At 45.6% G+C, this 21,563-nt stretch overlaps 1 protein-coding gene across 2 annotated transcripts; it reads right to left on the reverse strand.

Moving 5' to 3' along the window:
- Positions 1 to 15,299: 15,299 nt before the first annotated feature.
- Positions 15,300 to 18,230, reverse strand: LOC123066472 (ATP-citrate synthase beta chain protein 1-like). 2 transcript variants are annotated; one of them, XR_006431349.1, is made up of 4 exons: positions 17,721 to 18,230; positions 17,452 to 17,606; positions 17,249 to 17,370; positions 15,300 to 17,163 (listed from the first exon to the last, which is right to left on the reverse strand). XR_006431349.1 is itself a non-coding variant. In XM_044489548.1 (4 exons), the coding sequence occupies exons 1-4, from the start codon at positions 17,874 to 17,876 to the stop codon at positions 17,028 to 17,030; spliced, it is 516 nt and encodes a 171-aa protein (XP_044345483.1). In that variant the 5' UTR covers positions 17,877 to 18,230; the 3' UTR covers positions 15,300 to 17,027. The 2 variants fall into 2 exon arrangements, 1 of the variants encoding a protein (XP_044345483.1); XM_044489548.1 differs by having other exon boundaries at positions 17,505 to 17,606.
- Between the last annotated feature and the right edge of the window lie 3,333 nt (positions 18,231 to 21,563).

The following is a 21,563-nucleotide window of genomic DNA, read 5'->3' on the forward strand; positions in this document are numbered from 1 at the left end:
GATGCATGCTCCAGTTGTTTCCACCCATGCAACTATCTTTGACATGGATGGCACGCTCGGCATCTACAGGCGTAACTATGAGATGAAACAAATTGATGTGGATCCCTTTATGAAAGAAAAAGAAACTATTGGTATATGGGTGCTGCGGAACTACGAAAGTGAGGTTTGGGACAAAAAGTACAGAATCAAATTGCCGCTTGCAGAAATACGGGATGATTTTGGGAACCACGATTATTATTGTTTGGAAGTTGTTTCTGGGGATGGTGACGTGTTCATGCTGCTCCTTCTTGGTCGGTATCTGATTCGTGTTGACAGCAATGGAAAATTGCTTGAAAATTCCAATATCGGTCGAGAGAACCCCCGTATGACTAAATGGCTGCTCAAGCAAAGTCTTGTTCAGCATACATTCTTTCCGGCTCTAGAAGGTTATGCTGTGAATGGTTCACCTTGGTTGCCGAAACTTACGCATCTCTAAGTACTGGCTCAAGCAAAGTTTTGTTCAGCATACCTTTTTTCCGGCTCTGGAAGGTTAATGGTGTGAACATTTTGCCTTTGATATGACGGTTGTTGAGTGATTTCTTTCTTTTCTGCCTAGTTTTCATGGAATATCTTTGGATCGGATCAAGTATGAGCCTGCTGCCCTGTTTTTTTTTTTTTTTTTTTTTGCATTATTGTATACAAAATATGGTCAGAAGCTCTGACTATTATGTGGTTCAATTAATCTATGCTTGTCTTGTTAACGTTTTGGGCTGAAGTGACTAAGTGTGACTTGATGCTAAAATGAACAATCAATTTTGCTCTGCTTTTAGAATATTTGCCAACTAATATGCATCATGTATCTATTTTATTGGGCTAAAGAATTGACTTAGCTTTATTTTATTTATCAAGTTGCCTTCTTAGTACTCAATTATCTGCAAACTATATGCCTCATGTCCCACTTGCTGAACTGAAGAGCTGACTTTACCTTCTTATCTAGTGGTCTTCTTAATAGTCAATTTTAGGGTGTTTCTCTGTTTCTTGCCTCTATTCTAACTGACGGTGCAAAGAGGACGAACAGGGGTTCGATCTGGAGGACGAACTCCAACCAGTTAGTCGATGTTACCACTAAAATATCAGGAATATGAAGCACACAACGGACCGAACACAAACTCTGATTACCGATTTGTGATGTCCCTCTCTTAGAAAGTAATCACAATTAGGAAAAGGGGGTGAGAACGGGACGAACAGGGGCTTAGGTTCAGAGGATAGAGATGGGATGACTCCAGATAATATTCATTTTCGGTGGTGCTTCTTAGCGGCCACGTTGTTGTATCCTCATGAGCTGCAATGTCCATGGATTTGATCAAGACGAGCCTGCTCATTTCTCCTTTTTGTGTTGATCAGAAGTGACTTGTTATGTAGTTGCATGAAAGCAATGCTTGTTTTGACACCCTTTCGGGCTCAAGTGATTACCGCTTGTGTTGATGCTAAAATTACCAAGCCATTTTGCTCTGCTTTTGAACTGTTTGCCAGCTGATCCACCTCAATGTTCTCTGCTTTATTCGATTTATTTAGTGGTCTTCTCAGTACTTGACAATTAGCAACCTTTATGCCTCATATCACTATTTCTTGAACTGGAGAATTGATTTGACCTCTTGATCAGTGGTCTAATTACTAGTCAACTTTTTGTGTTTGCTGTTCGTACCCTTTGTTGTAGCTGACAAAGAGAAGTGACAGATTTTTCTGTTTACTGACTGGCAAGCTACACCTGCCTTGTAGAATAATCAAAATAAGTGTCTCAAGCTCTGTACAATTTTGTACTAAAGTTAGCACAAAGTTGAGACACTTGTTTTGGGACAGAAGGAGTAGCTTGGAGCACTACTGATCAAATTAAATGCTTGAACGTTGTATGATTGTATTAGCTTCAGCCGATGCTCTCACATCTGTTGATAGGTTTTGGGATAGGTTTGGGTTGGGTTCAGACTTATCGGTTGAAAACTGTTGCAAACTATGGTTCGAGATTGGATTGATCGATTAGTTTCAGTCGATGCTAAGCGAAGGTCCAAATGTCCAGACACCATTCTAATTTTACCATCGCTGCCCATACACGCTGCCGCTGGCCGGAGCTCCAGCCACCACCTTCCCAGCAGCTCAATCGCTCGTCGATCTATCCGGCATCCGGCCCTAGCTTCGTCGATGACCACGCTGACACGGACACCAACGTAGAGACTAGGATGACGCCGGTGACCAACACACCCTGAGATAACCACCATGACCTGAACGGCAACTGCCCTTCTTCAAGTTTGTTTATATCTGAATTCCAACACCTCGAGCAGCAGCGACTCACTAGTCAGTTAATCGGCTGTTGTGCTTTGTCCATGGTTTGAGTCTGTGGGTTTAATCCAAAACTTGTAAACAGTTTGAGCTGGATTGGGTGGGAAATATGTATGGTTTGGTTTGGTGTGGATTCTAGCCGAAAGTTTTTGGTTTGGATTGGTTTGGATGCTGGAGGTATACTCTTACAGTCTGGACTGGTTTTGGCCTGGATGTCAAACTATTCCCAGGTTTACTTGTATCATAGTCAACTTCTGAATGAAGTATTCTGCTATAATTCAATTCTCTTCATGCATCTATCCATTGCATCTACCGCTGCGAACATTGATTTTCTGTGTTGCTGGTTGTAACAAGGATATGGGTGCAGATGATGTGCTTCTCTCTTTAAATCAAACTTGGCCTATGTAGGATCCTGTATTGGATTGTAGTAATATGCAGTTGTGGGAACTGATGGTCAAACGGTTGGCCATTTTACGTGTGTCTGCCATGATAGGTTAGAACAGTTTTCTTTCTTGCAGAACTTGGTGCTTTACTCTAACACAATGGTTCAAAATCTTTACATAATAATGGAGATGGTTAGCTAGGTCTTATGGAAAGTAAGATCACCACTATAGCGCTAATTGGACATGGCTGTAGTAGACTAGTAGTATTCTTCTAGAAAAAGAGTGGTACTGTACTGCAACCTGAAAATCCATGAATATCTTACTGCATTTCTCTGTGACACACTTTGCAGTTATTATCTCTTATTGTTTTAGTTCAGCTGTTGATCTTTTTGGACAAATGCTTCATGCGGATGTTGTAGCACAATTGCTGTTAATAATGTCATCTTGCCGTGCATATTCTGGACATAATTTGTCTTTTGCTGTTTCTAGACACGTTTGGTAGATTCAGATGCTAACATGTTTCTGCCGGGCAGGTGTTGTACTTTACACTTACTACTATATCAAAGTTTCAGACACAATTTGTTTCTATTGTTTCTAGATGGGTTTGGTAGACTCAGATGTTTACATATTTTTGCTGGGCAGGTCTTGTGCTTCATAGTTACCCTATCATGTTCAGAGAATGAATCAATGTGGTTTAGAACTGAACTCCATCTTGAGATCTCAAAATGCCCTTGTGATGCTGCAAAAGTAATCATGCAGAGAACAATAGTTGAAACTTGACAAGTGGCTGAGCTATATTGAACAGGAGGTACTCAAGACCATGCTATAGCGTGTTAACACTAGTGAAAACCATGGTCTTATCAGCTACTGGAGATCATTGCGTTCAGTCTTAAGTAGTACCTGGTACTAGTGTTATTTGAGTGACTCAACGCAATTACTTGTGTATGCGTGACTTGTTTTTGGTAAGTCAGAAAAAAAGGAAAAGGGGGGAAATATCACTTATGCAAAGAACCAGAAACATCAGCACATAAGTGCCTCTGCAATTACAAAGGTGCCTACTAAAACTGGAGTACTTCAAAAAAGTTCAGGCCAGGAATATTCTCATGATAGCAATAACAAGGCTCTCCGTGTGATCTTAAAAAAAGGCTCTCTCTACTATATACTTTTTTGATGCACTTTACAGGCCCAGCGAGGGTTCAGAGCATCCTCGGCGGCAATCACCAAACGGTCGCCCTCAAGTTCGCGGACACGTTCGGACGTGTCCATGGACATCCGGCCATCCAACCCTATCCTAAGGATATCATTACTGAGAGCAGACTTTCTCCTTGTGACCCAACCTCTCGCGATCTAACCCTCCCGCGAGGCGACGGGGAGGAGCCTCCCACTGCGCTGTCGGTCTCTTCTTCCTGCCTCCCTCTCTGTCGCCGCTGCCCAAGGGCGCGGCCGGGCAAAGCCCGACCGGCGGCGGCGGGGCGTCTTCTTCCCCATGCGTGATGGGGCGGCGCGGGCTGGCCTCCTCGGGCCTGGGGGCGGCACAGGGTGTCGCGGCGCGGTGGCTCGCTGGCGTGGGGTGCCTGCGCTTGTGATGCGGCGGCGTGGAGGACTTCGTGGCGGTGGCAACCTGGGGCGGCAGCCCTGGAAGGTGGTGGTAGGTGAAGCCCAGGCCTCTCACGGCGGCATGGCATGTCGATGTCCCTGTCCAAGGCGGATCTGCGCTGGCGATCTGGTGTCTTTGGCTCCGGACTGGATCGGATCAGCGACGATGACAAGCGTGCGGGATTCATCTCGGCGGCTCTCGTGGTTTGGCTAAGTAGGGTGGCGACCCTTCTCCCAGGCTCCAGTGGTGGCACACATAGGCAGTGGCTGGTGTGCCAGGGCTCCCGTGATGGCAGTGTGTTGTGGATGGCCGCCGGATCTGGGTGGCCAGATCTGGGGCATTGAAGGCGGTCTGAACGGTGCACATGTTGTCGGTTGGATAGTCATGGGACAGATCCGGGTGAAAATCTGGTCTCCGGCCACCGGCCGGAGCCGGTGACTGTGACGCCCTCGGCGTTTTTTCCTTCTTGAAGGCATCATCGAGGTGAAGCTCCCAACTTCTTCCGCTACCTCCAGGGGAAACCCAAGACCAGTCGCTCGGATGACGGGAACGCGCACTTGTGTCGTTCCCTCCTTGGGGAAGTCATTATTGGAGGTGTGCATTGGCTTGAGGGACCAGTGAACGGTCCCAGAGGTGGAACAACATTCCATGTGACGCATCAACGACGTGGAGTCTCGACGGCATGGCGCGGCAGGGCCTCGGCGACGGATGTGTGATGATGGATGCGTGAAAGGGGAGGCATTATCTGGCGCCATGGGGGCGTCGAGGACAGGCCTGGCAAGGTTAATGCGTAAGTACCTGCTCTAAAGATGGATCAGTGAAAAACGGTGGCGACGACATATGAGAGTGCGTCGGACCGGTTTGCGCCCCAAACCCAGCATATGGCTTGGTTGAGGCATCCGGCTTTAGATGTTAGGCATTTGTGTGACGATTGTTTGGTATTAGGCTCGGACTATCGGCACGCTTTCATCAACTGGATAGGAGTAGCGATAGATGTTACTAAGATGATGGCTTCAGACTACCTGATGTACATGTACTACTTTGTAAGATCTTTGTGAATAAAATGATTGCATGCATCTTCCAGATGCAGAGGCCGGGGCTCATCCTCCTTTTGGAAAAAAAAAAATCTAACCCTATCCCCATAATTCCCCCCATCTAGAACATTTCATACATGAATTTTGGAGAAATTAAACCTATATTTCAAAGGAAAGTATCACACACCATGCACACTATGGCCTCATGAATCCTATATACTTAAGAAGTTCACCCCCACTACTTGATTTATCTCAACATGCAGCATAGCCACGTCATCATCCAATCACATCCAGCCACATAATACCATGCAGTCCCACTCAAGCCTACCTCCTCAAGTCTGAGCAAAAAAAAATCCCCGAAAAAAAAAACGAAATCATTAGGAATTTATTATGCGTCGGCCTCTTCTCCTTCCATCCCCTGCAGATTTTCCAATCCCGCGATCTCCCCATCACAGAGAGATATTAAACGGATGGCATTATGCGAGCAATCTCCGCCTTCATCACCCGTCGATGGATTTTATTACCAATCTCCTTCCGCTGAGGAGACAAATTAGAGCCCTGGCCGCCACCTCTATGCATCACCACTGCCACCACGAGGGGGTTGCATCTTCTTCTTCACCATCACAGGCGACACACTGGAACAACACCACACCTCTGTGCATCGTGGGTGGATCTCCACCACATCCCCTTTGGTGAGGCACTTGCTGTGGATCGGTGGATGTGGACTTGCAGGCGCTCCTCCACGCCGCCGACGGAGTGTCCAACACCATGCTATTTGTCATCGGCATGCGGCTGCGAGGCGAAGGTGGAGATGACCCGTTGCCATTCCCAAGAAAAAGGCCAATGGTACCTGCTCCTACTTCCTCTCCTTCCTCCTAATTAGGATTGTTCAATAAGAACTTAGTTCATTGACTGAAAGCTAGGTTATATGTTATCTGTAAATGTTTTATTTTGTAGTTAAGAATAAGACGGTGACGCTCGGGACATCAACCCTCGGCAAGAGCGTTATACAGATAAGGCTGAAGAATATTCCACTCCAACTGGTATCATTGCAACGGGTTCGTATTCTGCTAAATCAAAGATAGTAAGGGCATTTGTCAGACATAACATTCTTTTTATAAGGAGATGGTGTGCAGTTATTTTATTCCTGTGAATCTATGTTATGCGGAAGTATGTATGCATGTGTGAATTTTATTTGCAGTTTATGGACGCTGATGGGAAAGTGTACCTAGACATGAGGTACTCCTTTGTGAATAGGAAGGACTCGGGAGGAGTAGCCTAATTAAGAAGAGCCAGTAGTACTACTTTTGGTTATACAATGTACGATATGCATGGCTAGCTGGCTGTAAGGATGGCCCTAATCTATGATCTGATGAGCTTGACTCAAGTAGATCTCTGAATCCTATTAGCTTGAAACATCTGAATTTGCATGCTATTCTCTCTGAACAATAACCTGCCTGGCTCAGTTATCACACGGTGCACTCTGTCCTCTCGGTTGCACTGGTGAGTGGCAAGTAAGCAGGTCGCCATCCCTTTACACAAGATCCAGCCATCGTCTGCCTGTATGTGCTGCTGCTTATGTAAAATTTGATTAGTCTTTGGCTATTTGTTTTTATCAATATCTTGGGGCTGCATTAGTCTACTAAAATTAAGTCACCCACTCTTATGTTGTTTGTGCAGATCTTTGTTTTGTGAAATTCAAACTGGCTGCAACTGAGGGTTGACGAGTGTAATAATCCCATCTCCCTCATGTTTTTCTACATATATTATTTTTTAGTCTTTTTTACTATCCGATTTAAAGGCTATTGTTGATCATGTAAGAAAGCTAAAAAATATTTTACTAACATGATTTCTGTAACCATACATGTTAATATACATAAAATGTTAGACATGTGCTTCTAACTCATTGTCAAGTTGTTTTATACACAGGAAAACCAGAAAAACAAAGACAGGGTAGGCAATATCCAAGGAGTAAACTAACAAACATTCAAGTAATCTGTTGGCGAGAGCCTTATTTGGGTTTGTGTTTCTCACGTAATTAACAAGCTATCTTAATTATCTACCAAGTTTGTATTATGTCCTGGTTGAATTTTTCGGCTAGAATTTATTGCAGTATAATTGTTTTTGTCCTGTTTAGATATACTCAATCCATTCAATAATATAAGATGTTTTAGATATTCAATATGTTGTAGGCACGAGCTTAAATGAGTGATCAAACACACCAAAATGCGTCTATAAATTTCTGAATCAGAAAAAGGTTAGAACATTTTATATTTGTGAATGGAAGAAGTATTATATTCAACCTTGGAGTTGGGACAATGACACATTACCAATGCCACTTGTTTTCACATTAAGGGGCTCTATACAGTTGTTCCTGCTGTCATCAACAACCAAGAGCTAGCCATTTTAATTATATATTTTCATGTGCTATATTTTTAATTTTAATCAATTTCTAACCATAATTTGCCGCAGCAACGCGCGGGGTATCATCTAGTTATAATGAAATAGCATCGCTGTGAGAAAACACTACCATATTGTAGAAACACTTATAGCTCTCCTTGCCATTCTTCTCTCCTGGTTAGGTTTTGGGATGCAGCCTTTCTCACAAAATGGTGCCGACATATTTTTCAAACATGATAGCTCTTCTCGCCCATTCTTCTCTCCCGGTTAGATTTTTCATGTTGGAAAAAGGCTTATTTGCACTAATATGTGTAACCCCCACCCCAAATATGTATGCACGACCTGTAAAAAATGCATCCCAAGCCAATTCAACTATTTTTTCTTTGCAAAAACTCCTTTTTTTTAGCAGAGAAACAATTTAGCTTAGCACCCGCAAAAAAAAAGATGTGGTGGAGTGACGTTTCGTTTATCATGCAAATAAAAGATGCAAACACACATTTTTTTATCTCTGATATGGGGCCCCACCTCATCAATTCAGTGATCTAAAAAGGGTTCCCTTTTTTTTTGAGAATATGAAGAGAACCTTGTCTTTTTTTAAGACACTGTAGGCGTCATGTCGTCGACGGGAACGTCTCCTCCCACTGAATGCGCATCGCCGAAAATCCTGAAATAAATGCGAGCACCAGGATTTGAACCCTGGTAGACTGGAGATACCACAGTTCCTTTAACCATCCAATCACAGGTTGGTTTACGGAACCTTGTCTTTTCATCAAGAAGAAATGCGAAAGCGAAGGAAGATGTATTGTGGCTTGTTTTTAGTAAAGTGAAACAAATTGTAAAAGAAAAATAGCCATCATACAAGCACATCTGCAATCGCCATCGACCTGTCAAAAAACATCCCAGATTACTTGTACGGATTTGATAGTGCTAGCATGATTTCTTACCACCAATATCTTTTTTTTTTGGAATGAAAATCTGGCATTGTTTTTATTTATTGCACATCATACTTTTGGCAATGATTTTTTTCTACGTAGTGTCACTGATCCCTAATAAAACTGGTGTATTTCTCCCTGAAAAAAAAAAAGAAAACTGGTGTATTTCTAGTATTTTTTTCTTTCCAAGTTTTTTTTTTGAGAAACTTTTTTCTTTCCAAGTTGCAAACGGACAAGGGATTAACCCAGCCCAGACCAGACCAGACCAAGCCCTCCTATTAAACCCAGCCCAAGTTTTCCCGAAAGGTCACCACATTCCTCTCCAGATCGGCGGCGAGGCGACCATGGGGAAGGCAGCAAGGGCAGCAGGAGCGACACCTCTCCACCGCCCCCCCGGAGGAGATGCCCGCCCTCCCGTCTTCCTCGTCAGCCACCAGATCTGCGTATTCGACCACCGGGCCGACGACGTCCACACCGTGGCCCGGATTGACAACTCCTTTGACCCGGAGGCCTCCTGCGATGGCCTCCTCATCCTCTCCAAGTTCGACATCCATGCTGAAGCTCCGTCTCACACCTTGCTTGTCTGCAACCCTGCCACTCGTGAGCATGCCTCCCTCCGGTGTCCATCGTGGGACTTCCACATCGTTGGGATGTACGCCCACCGACCCACCGGCGACGGCGACTACCGGCTGCTACTGCAACGGACGATCGACATGAAGTTGTCTGAAGGCCAAATTGGCTGCTATGTCTTCTCGTTGGGCTCCAAGCAGCCACCGAGGTACATCGGGTGGCCGGAGGCAGCGTCATGGTGCTTCAACATACCTGTGCAAGTGCATGGTAGCCTGCATTGGTACTCAGAGGTTTATCTGAGTGAAAGCAACCGACAGCATCAGAGGGACAGCAAACCGGTGATTGTATTCGACACCGTAGTTGAGTCATTCCGGCGGATGCTGCTCCAGTTGTTTCCACCCAAGCAAACATGTTTGATATGGATGGTACACTTGGCATCTACACGCGTAACTATGCCACGAAAGAAATTGATGTGGAACCCTTTCTGAAAGAAAAAAAACTATTGATATATGGGTGTTGCGGAACTACGAAAGAGAGGTTTGGGAGAAAAGCATCGAATCAAATTGCCGCCCCCTCCCCTCCCGGTCGCTCCCGCGGGCGACGCGGAGGGGAAACCCTAGCCGTCGGTAACAGGCCCCCCTCCTCCTCGACTCCTCCCTCCCCGCCGTCGGCTCGCGCTGACGGGCGAATCCCGGTCAGCCTCGGCGGCGGCGGGGCCTTCCTTCCCCCTGCTCACTAGGGCCGACGCCGGTCGGGGTCAGCGGGCGGCGGCGTGGCGCTAGCCGAGGGCCTGACGGCGCGGCGGCGGACGACGGTGGCGGCACCGGTGCCTGGCGGCGGCGTGTTGGGCTCGGTGTGCTCTGTTCTGCGCGGTGGCGCCTGGCGTGGTGGCGGCGGCCACTGGTGGAGCGCGTCGGCCCCCCTTCGGCGGGTGGCTGATGCAGATGCGGGGTGCGCCGCTCCTGGCCGCGTGGGCGGCGGATCGGCGGCGAGCGTGGCTGGCTCCTGGGGCTTCCCCGTTTGCCCTGGGAGCAGATCTGGCGATGGTGCTTCCTCTCGGGGGATGGATTGGGGGAAACCCCTTGGCTGTTCTCTGCGGCCACAATGCCGACGGCACTCCGGCGTCGTTCCCCTTCTTGAAGGCGGCTTCGCAATCCCCCCCTCGCCCTCCCTTCCTCGTCCCGGGTGAAAGCCCCAAATCTCCGGATTGGGTGGTGACGGCGCTCCGGCGTCGTTTTTCTTCTTGAAGACACCACCTTGGTGCGACGGAGTGGTGGTCGAGGCCTTGGCATGGGAGGTGGCTGCCGGATATCGTCAGTGGTGTCCATGCTCGGCCACTTGCGGTTGATGTTGGCGCCGGCGCGCGGCGTTGGCGATGCTCGGTGGTGCGGCTGCCTGGTGCGGTCGTTGTGTTTGTCGTCCCCTCCCGGCAACCTGTTGGTCCTGATCATGCGAGCTCAGGGGTGAGCGACTCTGCTTGTCGACGGCGTAGTGTCCTCGGATCCAGGACTAGAGGGCAGGGGGCTCTCTTTGGAGGTAGAGACGAATGGCGGACCGGATGGCTTGGCCCAAGGGGGATGACAGAGCGTGACAATCCTCCTACAGCGGGATCTACCTTAGCTCAGCCGCGGCGTGTGTTGGCTCCTGTTCGCCGAGGGCTTCGATGTTCAAGCTTGTGCTTGGTGCATTCGAGTCTTGTTAGTGGCTCCTTTGGTATCTTGTATCTTTGCCGTTTTTAGTTTTTTTTTCTTCCTTTCTTCTTCTTTTTCTTTGGGCTTGATGTGCTGCTCGCCCCAGCATTGTGTTGTGTCAATGGTGATTTGCTTTGGAATACAAAGCGGGGGGAAACCCTTTTTCGGTAATCAAATTGCCGCTTGCAGAAATAAGGGATCAGTTTTGGAACCACGATGAGTACTGTTTGGACGTTGTTTCTGGGGATGATGGCGTGCTGGTGCTGCTCCTTCTTGGTCAGTATATGATTCACGTTGACAGTGATGGAGAAATGCTTGAAAATTTCAATATTGGTGAAAAACCCCGTATGACAAAATGGCGGCTCAAGCGCAGCATACCTTCTTTTCGGCTCTAGAAGGTTATGCTGTGAATTTTCGCATTGGTCGCTGAAACCTCTGTATCTCTAAATTTCGGGTCAAGAAAAGTCATGTTCAGCATACCTTTTTTCTGGCTCTAGAAGGTTACTGTGTTATCTAATGGCTGTTGAGTGAGATCCTGCCTATTTCTGGATTGGATCAAGTATGAGCCTTCTGGCATGTTCTTCTTTTTTGTATTGATGTATACCGGTTAGGATCAGAAGTTGTGGTTCCATGAAATCTATGCTTCTGCTGTTAACTGTTGAGGCTGAAGTGACTAATTTGTGTGCTGATGCTAAAATCAACAGTCGCTTTTGTTCTGCTTTCAGAATATTTGCCAACTAATATACATCATGTATCTATTTTTATTGGGCTGAAGAATTAACCTTTGCTTTATTTTATTTATCTAGTGGCCTTCTTAGCATTCAAACATTTGCAAGTTATGTACCTCATGTCCAGCGGCCGAGACAGGCCCTAGGCAGCCCGGGCTGCTGCCTGGGGCGTGCGGCCAGTTTCCTTCGTTTACTGTAGAAGTAGAACTGAAGAATTGACTTTACCTTCTTATCTAGTTGTCTTCTTAATAGTCAATTTTAGGTGTTCTGTTTCTACCCTCTGTTCTTGCTGATGGTGAAAAGAGGCAGATTCTCCTCTTTACGATGTGCGCGTCCATCCCATGTCCATGCCATTTCTATTCTCTCGGGCTTGCCGTTATCGATTGGTCGACACCGATCGATGATCCGCCCACGGTCCATGTCGACTTTGTATATGCTGTGGCCGTGTGGGTGAGAAGAACGATGTGCTAGGTAGTCAATCGAGTTGCCTAAACCTGACTCGGAGACACACATCATGTTTAGCTCAAATTTGATTTGATCCCGGATTCTGTTTCTATAAGCAGCTCAAAGTGCTCAAAACCGAGTCAAAACTGCAAACGGACCCAACCCCCTTTATAATGACGTCCCGAAGAGTTCATAGATCTCCACCCGCCGTCCCTTCCCATTTTTTCGCGCGCCGAGTATGACGACGATATTGTCCACCACAAGACATCATCACCTTTGACCACTGGGCCGCCGACAATCTCCAAACTGTCGCAAAGATTGTCAAGAGGTCCAGCGCGTCGTGCAAAAGTGTTGTGACACTATCTTGGTACATAACCGATTTTGATTTTTGTGATTATCTTGATATATGAAGCACATAAGACGCGCAAAAGGAGTTCTCAAGAAAAGGCTTGCACAAACAAAAGTTTTCTCCTTATTTTTTTGCGAAGCCAGCCATCATTGACTGTTGGCATCACGCGGCAAGCATGATAAGCAAAACCAAAGCCAATCATTGACTGTTGGCGGCTTGGGGCTGACAATCTGGCGACTGTACTCCGCCGGCCGTCCACCGATCTCTACATCAACATCACCGTCCGAAGGCAGAGACCCCATGGATATCTCGCTAGATTACATGGTGTGGGGTAGAACTAGAAGAGCAACGTACCAGCCAGTCTTACAACATGGCGATCTACTCCTTTCCAAGCACATTGGGAGACATTGATCCTGTTTAACATGGTTACCTATATAGGCTGCTGCTATATGTACCCGAGTTTGATTTGATCCCGGACGAATTCCGTCGTCTGGGGTCACAAGCCCCCGATGCTCATACTCAAAACAGAGTCCAACTTGGAAACCGCCCAGGACCAACCAAGCACCAGTCCATTAATTCCTTTGTTCCCGAGAAGACTAGACGACATCACCACAACCAGTGGCGGCTCCAGAAATTTGCAACCGGGTATTCATGTGTATTCATTTTGCCAAAATCATTGCTGTTTTCTAAAAATTGTCACTCTTTTGCCAAAATCAACAGTGTTTTGTAAAAATCATGGGTACTCACATGAAGACCCAAGAATACCCCTAGCGCCGCCCCTGACCACAACTCGTCTCTTCCCAAATTGGCGACCATGGTGAAGGCCGCAAGGCCAGGAGCGACGCCTCTACACCCCCGCGGCGGTGTCCTTCGGGGCGAGATCGTCGTCTGGGAGATCCTTGTCCGCCTACCCCCCAAATCCCTCCTCCGATGTCGCACCGTCTGCCACGCCTGGCACTGTGTCACCACCTCCCGCGACTTCCTCTTTGCCCACCATGCCCACCAACCTTCACTTCCCATCGTCGGCAGCGACCCATATGTATGGTGGAGCCACAAAGACATACACCTCTTCGATCACCGGGCCCCCACGGACGCCCAGCTCCAACCTATCGCCCGGCTTGACAGGTCCTATCTCGCGGCCTCTTGCGACAGCCTAGTCATCCTCTTTAGGATTGGCACTAACACCTGCAAATACATTTGTAACCCGGCCACACATGAGCATGCTCCCCTCCCACAAACGACGGAGCTCAGTTTGCTGGGGACGTATCTGCACCAATCAACTCGCGAGCACAGGCTGTTGCTGCACAGAAGTTTCACCCTACCGGAAAGTCAAATTGGCTTCTACATCTTGACGTTGGGCCCTGAACAGTCACCGAAGTACATCGAGGCGCCAAGGGCGACAATGTCTTCTGAGTCACTGTACAGACCTGCCTTGGTCCGTGATAGCCTCCACTGGTAGCCGCATTATCAAAACAATAGCAAATCGGTACTGGTATTCAATTGCACAATCGAGTCGTTTCGGCAATTACGTGCTCCAGTTGTTGCCACCTACTTATATACTATCTTTGAGATGGATAACACTCTTGGCATGTATAGCTATAATGCAGACATTGCAACTGCTGACATATGGGTGTTGTAGAATTACGAAACCGAGATTTGGGACAATAAGTACCGGGTCAAATTGCCGGCCGCGGAAATCAGAGGGCAATTTGGAAGATTTAGTGGTGACTGAGGTTCGGATGTCCGTGTGGTGTCGATGGATGGTGGTGTCGCCTTGCTTGTCAGTCATGGCCGGCGGCTGTTTTACATTGACACCAATGGCAAAATGGTCAACAATTTTCATCGCAACGACCATCACTTCTTTGTTTCGAGATTTCGGCTGAAACAAACCCTTATCCCACATAATTTCTTCACGTCACTAGGAGGTTATGCTGTGAATGCACTGCCTTTCATCTAAAGTTTGTTAAATGAGGTGTGATATTTATGAACTATGCGTTTTTTCTGTTGGGTTTGATGTATATGAAGTTGTGATCAAAAGCTCGTTATGTGGTTGCATGATTTTTTTTTTGCTTGTATTCCTACCTTTTTTGGGCTGAAGGGACTACCTGCGTGTTGGTAGTAGAATAAACAGGCCATTTTGATCAGTATTTAAATTGTTTAAAGGAGTTGATCTGGCTCGTGTTTGTGTTGGCAGTAGGACTAGGACCACCTGATATGGTCTGTGCCAACAGAAGCACTTGGTCGGCGTCAATGATGCTGTGCCCGATCGTGGTTCGGTGGTTCCAACCAGATCATGGTTCGGTGGTTCCACACCTGCCCGCTACCGGCTACCGGCAAGACTCGACGCCCTCCAACGTAGAGATGTACGTCTAGTTTCCTCTTCCGGGTGACGCTGCGGTAGCAATTAATCGGCCGGCGATCCAACAGATAGACAAGGTCAGCGACTGCGACAGAACGGCGGAGCTGATCACCGCACGTTATGATGTGCGCGTCCCTCCGTTGTCCATGCCGTTCTATTCTCTTGGGCTTGCCCTCATCGACTGCTCAACACCGATCGATGATCCGCTCACGGTCCATGTCGACATGGACGTCTGCCGTTGCCGTGCCATCTCACGCTATAGACTTAGTACTAGTAAGTTTGCACGTGCAACGCACGTCTCAACAAATATAAATGTTAATAACCACTGTAAATGTTAATAACCACTGCAATAACAAACAATTGAGCGCACAATATTGAAGCAGTACTATCTCAAATACATCACACGCACTAAAATATTAGAAATATTTTTCAACAATTTTTTTGATTGATACAAATGCTCCAATAACATAGATCTATTCAAGTCCAAGAAGAATAGCGATGAACACTAATGTTGTCATTATTCTAATCACAACATCCATTTGAAAGATTTGATGCTTATACACTAAACAAACAAGTATAACATGGTTCTTTATCAGAACCAGAATTATTCCTTCAAAAGATGATGACAATTGTCACTGATAAATAGATAGGGGCTATCAACCAAGCACCAAAATTTGGTTGACTGACCGCAAAGCTAAAAGTTATAGTAGGGGACACTTGCAGCGCTATTTGTTCATACTACCTGGTGGAAGTATGAACATATGAAGCTACGAAGCAAATAAAAATCTTAACAGTAAAACTCTCTTCGAAACAAATGATCATAGTCCTCAATGTAGTAGAAAAGCAATGGAGCAGAATTTGTAGATACCGACGGCAGGTGTACGGAATGTAGTAGCCCAGGGGAGAGCTACATACATCAGGGAGGACCTACTACAGATAAGAATTCTTACCACCCATGGATTCCAAAGCACCTAAAATTCTGGAGTGTAGAAAACAATGATGTACAGAACAAATTGCAAGTTTAAAAATCAAATATATCTTCCCATGATCCCCCTTTCACCAGTCGAATCGTGTGGAATATAATGAAAAGGGAACTACTTCCATATGTTCTTTACTAACATTATACCCGAAAATGGCCTTTGGAGCTCGGCCTCCATGGAGGTCTCCAAATTCAAATTTCAAATTTCATCACAACTCATATTTTTACATTTCAGAAAATTCTGAAAAAATAACAGATATACATGAAGGCATAACACACGTGTGTAAATTTTCAGTATGCAACACTGATAAATTTAGGCTAATGTAAAAATATATAGGGTACTTAAGTGCTTGTACAGAAAAAAGAATAAGACATACGCAGTTTGTAGAACATGCCATGTATATTTTTATGGTAAAGAAGACACTCCACTACCATTATCATTTATCAATGCCTACATCTTCTTTTCTCTCACAAACCGAGAAGCAGCAAAGTAAGTACAGTACCACCAAAGACATTTATTTATGTAAAAAGAGTTATTAGCACAAAAAATCTAGTATAAACCGAACCAATCAGAACCTAGTAATTCATAACAGCAGGTGGACATCTTAAATTTTATCAAGATATCTCAATGTAGTAGCCAAGCGGGCCTTTTTTCGTCTTAAAATTTCCTGAAGCATGTCGAGCTTCTTAACACTAATAATCAGTAAACAAAGCCATTTAGATTTGTCGCTAAACAAGTAAACGTAGCATGTGATACCCGCACACAAAATTTATGTACTTGGAATTTCCATCACTATCTCATACATTGTCAGCATTGAATGGATCTAGATGACAGATAATCGAATCAGACTAAAATCTAAGAATGTTCGCTCCATTATACTACCGGTGGGTTCAAGCATCAAGTGCTTTCACGGCAGTTTCTGAGCTCAACTTCCCAACACGGTTAACGCCAAAGGAACAAGTATCAAGGTGGCCACTGTTACAATTTATATGTTAAAATATACCGAGATGCAGAAAGCAAGATGCAAGCCTACGCAAGCAACCCTTTCCCAGAGTGGGTCTCTCTCCTGAGTTGAACAATTATTCACACCATCTAATTATAGTGAAAAGAGGCACCTGATGCTGTAATCGAACGCTTTATTGGGGTTCCTTGAACCCACGTCTTAGCATCTTGGTAACGAATGTAGGTTCATACAATCCGGAAGACAACAATCGAGAATATATGTAGGATAACATGTTGCCACCAATCTAACCTCTATCCTCAGAGATAGTGGAGATAAATTGTAAGAGCTCAGACCTTCCCACTTTCAATGGCAGTTTTAAGATCTTCAGGAATGGGGGGAGGTGTAACCTCAGGGACAGGAGGAATTTTTCCTTCCTCAACCTGCAAAAAATATATGAACCCCAAGCTTTGATTCCCGCTAACACATTCCAAAAAAAACTTGCAAAAGACATCAGCCGTGATGTACCAGCTTCTGAAATCCTTAATCCTTTCAAGAGCTTCAAATGAAGTAGGAACAACAGCCCCAGCATCCCTTAGTGCCTGATTCTTAGCTTGTGTAGATTCCAACTCACCACCACTCACTGCACCCTGTTATACCAAAAAAAAAAACACATCTGTGCATACTTGTTCAGCTCACTGGAACTCGAGGAAAATTTGTTTACAACTTACAGCATGGCAAAACTGGAATCAAATTTCAACAGACGTGCACACGTCCCACTAACCCAAGCAACAACAGGTTTCTCGACCTTTCCTTGTTTCAAGGATTCGAGGAGCGAATACTCATCACTTCCTCCAAGCTCCCCAAGAACAACCGTCATTTTAACCTAAAGCCAACAAATGAGGTCAAACTAAATTTCCAGGACTCGATCAAACTAAAGTATCTTAACAGGTCCGTGTAACTGAACTAATTAATCAAAAAGCAACCCAGTTGGCATTACCTCAAACAGTTTATGTGCACCGTGATGCGGGATCAGCAGCAACAGAACATGGGCGTGTCTGGCGTGGGAGGACGACTGCTGATGTGTGGCATTCACCACCTTCTTCCTCCTCTCCGGCACCTGGATCCCCTCTACGGCGGACCTCTCCGCCTCCATGCCCTTGCGCCGCACCTGGGCGCACTCGCGGCAGTAATGTTCCTTGTCGGCGAGCGCCCGGTCAAGCACCGAGAGCAGCGCGCTTCCCGCGCCCCCATCGGGCTAGGGGACGGTTGAGGCGACCGTCCGGAAGCGTGAGGCTGTGCCGGGGGTGCGGGAGATGAGACGGCGATGTGTGAGGCGCAGCGGGGCGAGGGAGAAGAGAGAGTTGGCGGTCGTCCTTTCCGTCATCTGCCGCGCACTTGGGAAATAAGGGAGAGATGCCTCCGTCGCGTGGGGAGGCGGCGGCGATGACGGGTGATGGGGCCGTGGGGAGAGGTCTGCGGGAGGGACTTGAGGGGAGGGAGCGGTCTTTTTGGGGAGAAAGAGGTAGAGAGAAAAAAGGAAATCTTCGGTTGTTAAGGATATCGTGTCACGCACTAACTGCGTTCCGCAAATCAGGGAGGGCCACGCCAATTAAAGGATGCGGGCGCGGACGATTGGCATAACAGGGCGTCTGCTTGGCAGAACATTTGATCTGAGGCGTTGATTTGGGTGGCAGACTATTGATTTAATATGGACAATAGGATGCATTTAAGTTGATTTAATCCAAAGGTTCTGATTATCCCGTGTACATTTTGTTGTGTGACTTTAGAGGAATTTATGTTTGCTCTTTTAATAGTAGTAGAGATGTTGTGGCCGTGTGGATGAGAAGAACGATGTGCTAAGGTAGACAATCGAGTTGCCTAAATCTGACCCGGAGACATACCTCGCATTTAACCAAAATTTGATTTGATCCCGGATTCTGTTTCCTTAAGGAGCTCAAACTTATCAAAACTCGTTACAAACCGGCAGCATGGTGAAGGTTGCAAGGGAAAGAAGAGCAATGCCTCTCTGCTGTCTCCCGGAGTAGATCGCCATATGGGAGATCCTCGTCCGCCTCCCCCCAAATTCGCTCCTCTGCTGCCGCACCGTCTGCCGCAGCTGGCTTAGGGTCACCTTCACCCGCTAGTTTCTCCTTGCCCACCACAGCCACCAGCTGTCCCTTCCCATTTTCTCAGGCGTTGAGTACCGCAACATTGTCCACCACCAAGACCTCGCCTTCAACCACCAGGTCGCAGACGAGCTCCAAACCAATTTTTTTTAAACTATGATGATTTTTATAGCAAATTCGGAAACTATACACCCTAATAGAGAAAAATCAAAAGTATCATCCTGTCGGCCTCCTGTTGGCCGAAAAGGGACTTTTCGGCCTCCTGTTGGCCGAAGAGGGACTTTTCGGCCAACTGTTGGCCAAAAAGTACTTTTCGGCCAACCGTTGGCCAAAGAGTCCCTCTTCAGCCAACAATTGCTCTACTTTTTAAAAAATTCATATCAAATAGGATTTTTAGTATTTTAATTTGATTCTTTTTGCATTAGATTAAAAAATTTATGAAGTTTCTGTAAATATCAAGTTTGACTAGATTTGAAAGTTTGAATTTGAATTTTCATGAATTTTCTCAAATCACTAGATTGACTATAATTTGAGCTAGGAGTATTCTTTTTAGATGATTCTTTTTACTACTGGTTCTTTGTGAATTTGTTTATCAGTAGTAATTAATTGGTGAATTTTATAATTATTTAAAATTAGGTTTTTATGAAAACAGTTCTGTTTTAGTGTTTTATAGGTTTTATGCTATTTCTTTTAATTTTAATTCCTTTAAATTTTTTTCTTTAGTATTTTTGACATATTCTTTTTGTTTCTGTTTAGTTATCAGTAGCTATTTTATCTGTAATATATTTTTGTATTTTATTTCTTTTATCCTACTAGAAAACTTGTTTTGAGCTTCATAGGAGTTTATATTTAAAAGTGCCTTGTAAATCCTGTACAACCATTGCCGTTTTATACATGAAAAAAGTACTTTCCCGCAATCTTTTTCCATCCATTTTCTTTGCCGCCATTTTCTTTCCCGCCATTCTCTCCCGTCACACTAAGGAGTGCTGCATCGATGGAGGATGACGATGATGCCTTCATGTGGAGTGTGAAGCACTGTGTGAGAGAAGTCATAAGTGTGAAACACTCTCCGATGATGATGACGAAGCTGCAAACACTTATGACTTCTCTCAGACAATGTTTCACACTCCACCACCACCACCGACGCAGGAGACACAGACCGTGTCAGACGATGTTATCTACGATCGTGGACACCATGAGGCTCGTTTTATAAGTTGAGAAGTGAAGATGGCGACAAAGAAGATGACGGGAAAGAAGATGGCGGGAGAGAATGGCGGGAAAGAAAATGGAGGGAGAGAATGGCGGGAAATAAAATGGCGGGAGAAAATGGAGGGAGAGAATGGCGTAAAAACCTAATTTTAGATAATCCTAAAATTCACCAATTAATTACTACTGATAAACAAAGTCACAAAGAACCAGTAGCAAAAGGAATCATCTAAAAAGAATACTCCTAGCTCAAATTATAGGCAATTTAGTGATTTGGGAAAATTCATGAAAGTTCAAATTCAAACTTTCAAATCTAGTCAAACTTGATATCTACAGAAACTTCATAAAATTTCTAATCTAATGCAAAAAGAATCAAATTAAAATACTAAAAGTCCTATTTGATATGAATTTTTTAAAAAGTAGAGACAGGCTGAAGAGGGACTCTTTGGCCAACTGTTGGCCGAAAAGTACTTTTTGTCCAACGGTTGGCCGAAAAGTCCTTTTTGGCCAACGGTTGGCCGAAACAGGAGACCGAAAAGTCCCTTTTCGGCCAACAGGAGGCCGACGGGGTGATACTTTTGATTTTTCTCCATTAGGGTGTATAGTTTCCGAATTTGCTATAAAAATCATCATAGTTCCAAAAAAAATCCTCCAAACCATCGCCAAGATTAGCAAGAGGTTTGTCTAGAGGCCATGTGCGACGGTATCCTCGTCTTCTTCGAGTATTGCATTACTGACACCTCCCGGGTGCGTAAGCACCCTCTATGAATAGTAAATTCGGAAAAAATATATAAAAATTCTGAAACTTTGCTGCATAAAAGATGGTCAAACTTCATAGGTTCTTGCAGTTTTCAGTGACAGCATGGCGGAACTGATCACTGCCGTTATGATGTGCTCGTCCCTCCCATGTCCGTGTCGTTACTATTCTCTCGGGCTTGCCATCATCGACTGGTCGTCACCGATGAATGATCTTCCCATGGTACATGTCGACATGGACATCTGTCGTGCCATCTCAGGCTATAGACTTGGTATGATGTGGCCGTGTGGGGGAGAAGAATGATGTGCCAAGGCAGACGATCGAGTTCCCTATACCTGACCCGGAGACATACATCATGTTAACCCAAATTTGATTTGATCTGGAATTTGTTTTCGTAAGGAGCTCAAAGTGCTCAAAACTAAGTCAAAAGTCAAAACTACAAACGGACCCAATCCCCTTTATAATTTTGTTCTTTCTTGAATAGTACATAGATCACGGCAACTCGACTTGTTCCATATCGGCCGTCATGGCAAAGGCTTCAAGGGCAAGAAGAGTGACACCTCTATGTGGTCTCCCGGAGGAGATCGTCATATGGGAGATCCTCGTCCGCCTCCCCCATGTTCCCTCCTCCGCTGTCACGCCGTCTGCCGTAGCTGGCTAAGGGTCACCTCCACCCACTAGTTTCTCCTTGCCCACCACAACCACCAACCGTCCCTTCCCATTTTCTCGAGCGCCGAGTACAACGGCGACA

Source organism: Triticum aestivum, chromosome 3B (assembly GCF_018294505.1).
Source record: "Triticum aestivum cultivar Chinese Spring chromosome 3B, IWGSC CS RefSeq v2.1, whole genome shotgun sequence".
Classification (NCBI taxonomy): Eukaryota; Viridiplantae; Streptophyta; class Magnoliopsida; order Poales; family Poaceae; genus Triticum; species Triticum aestivum.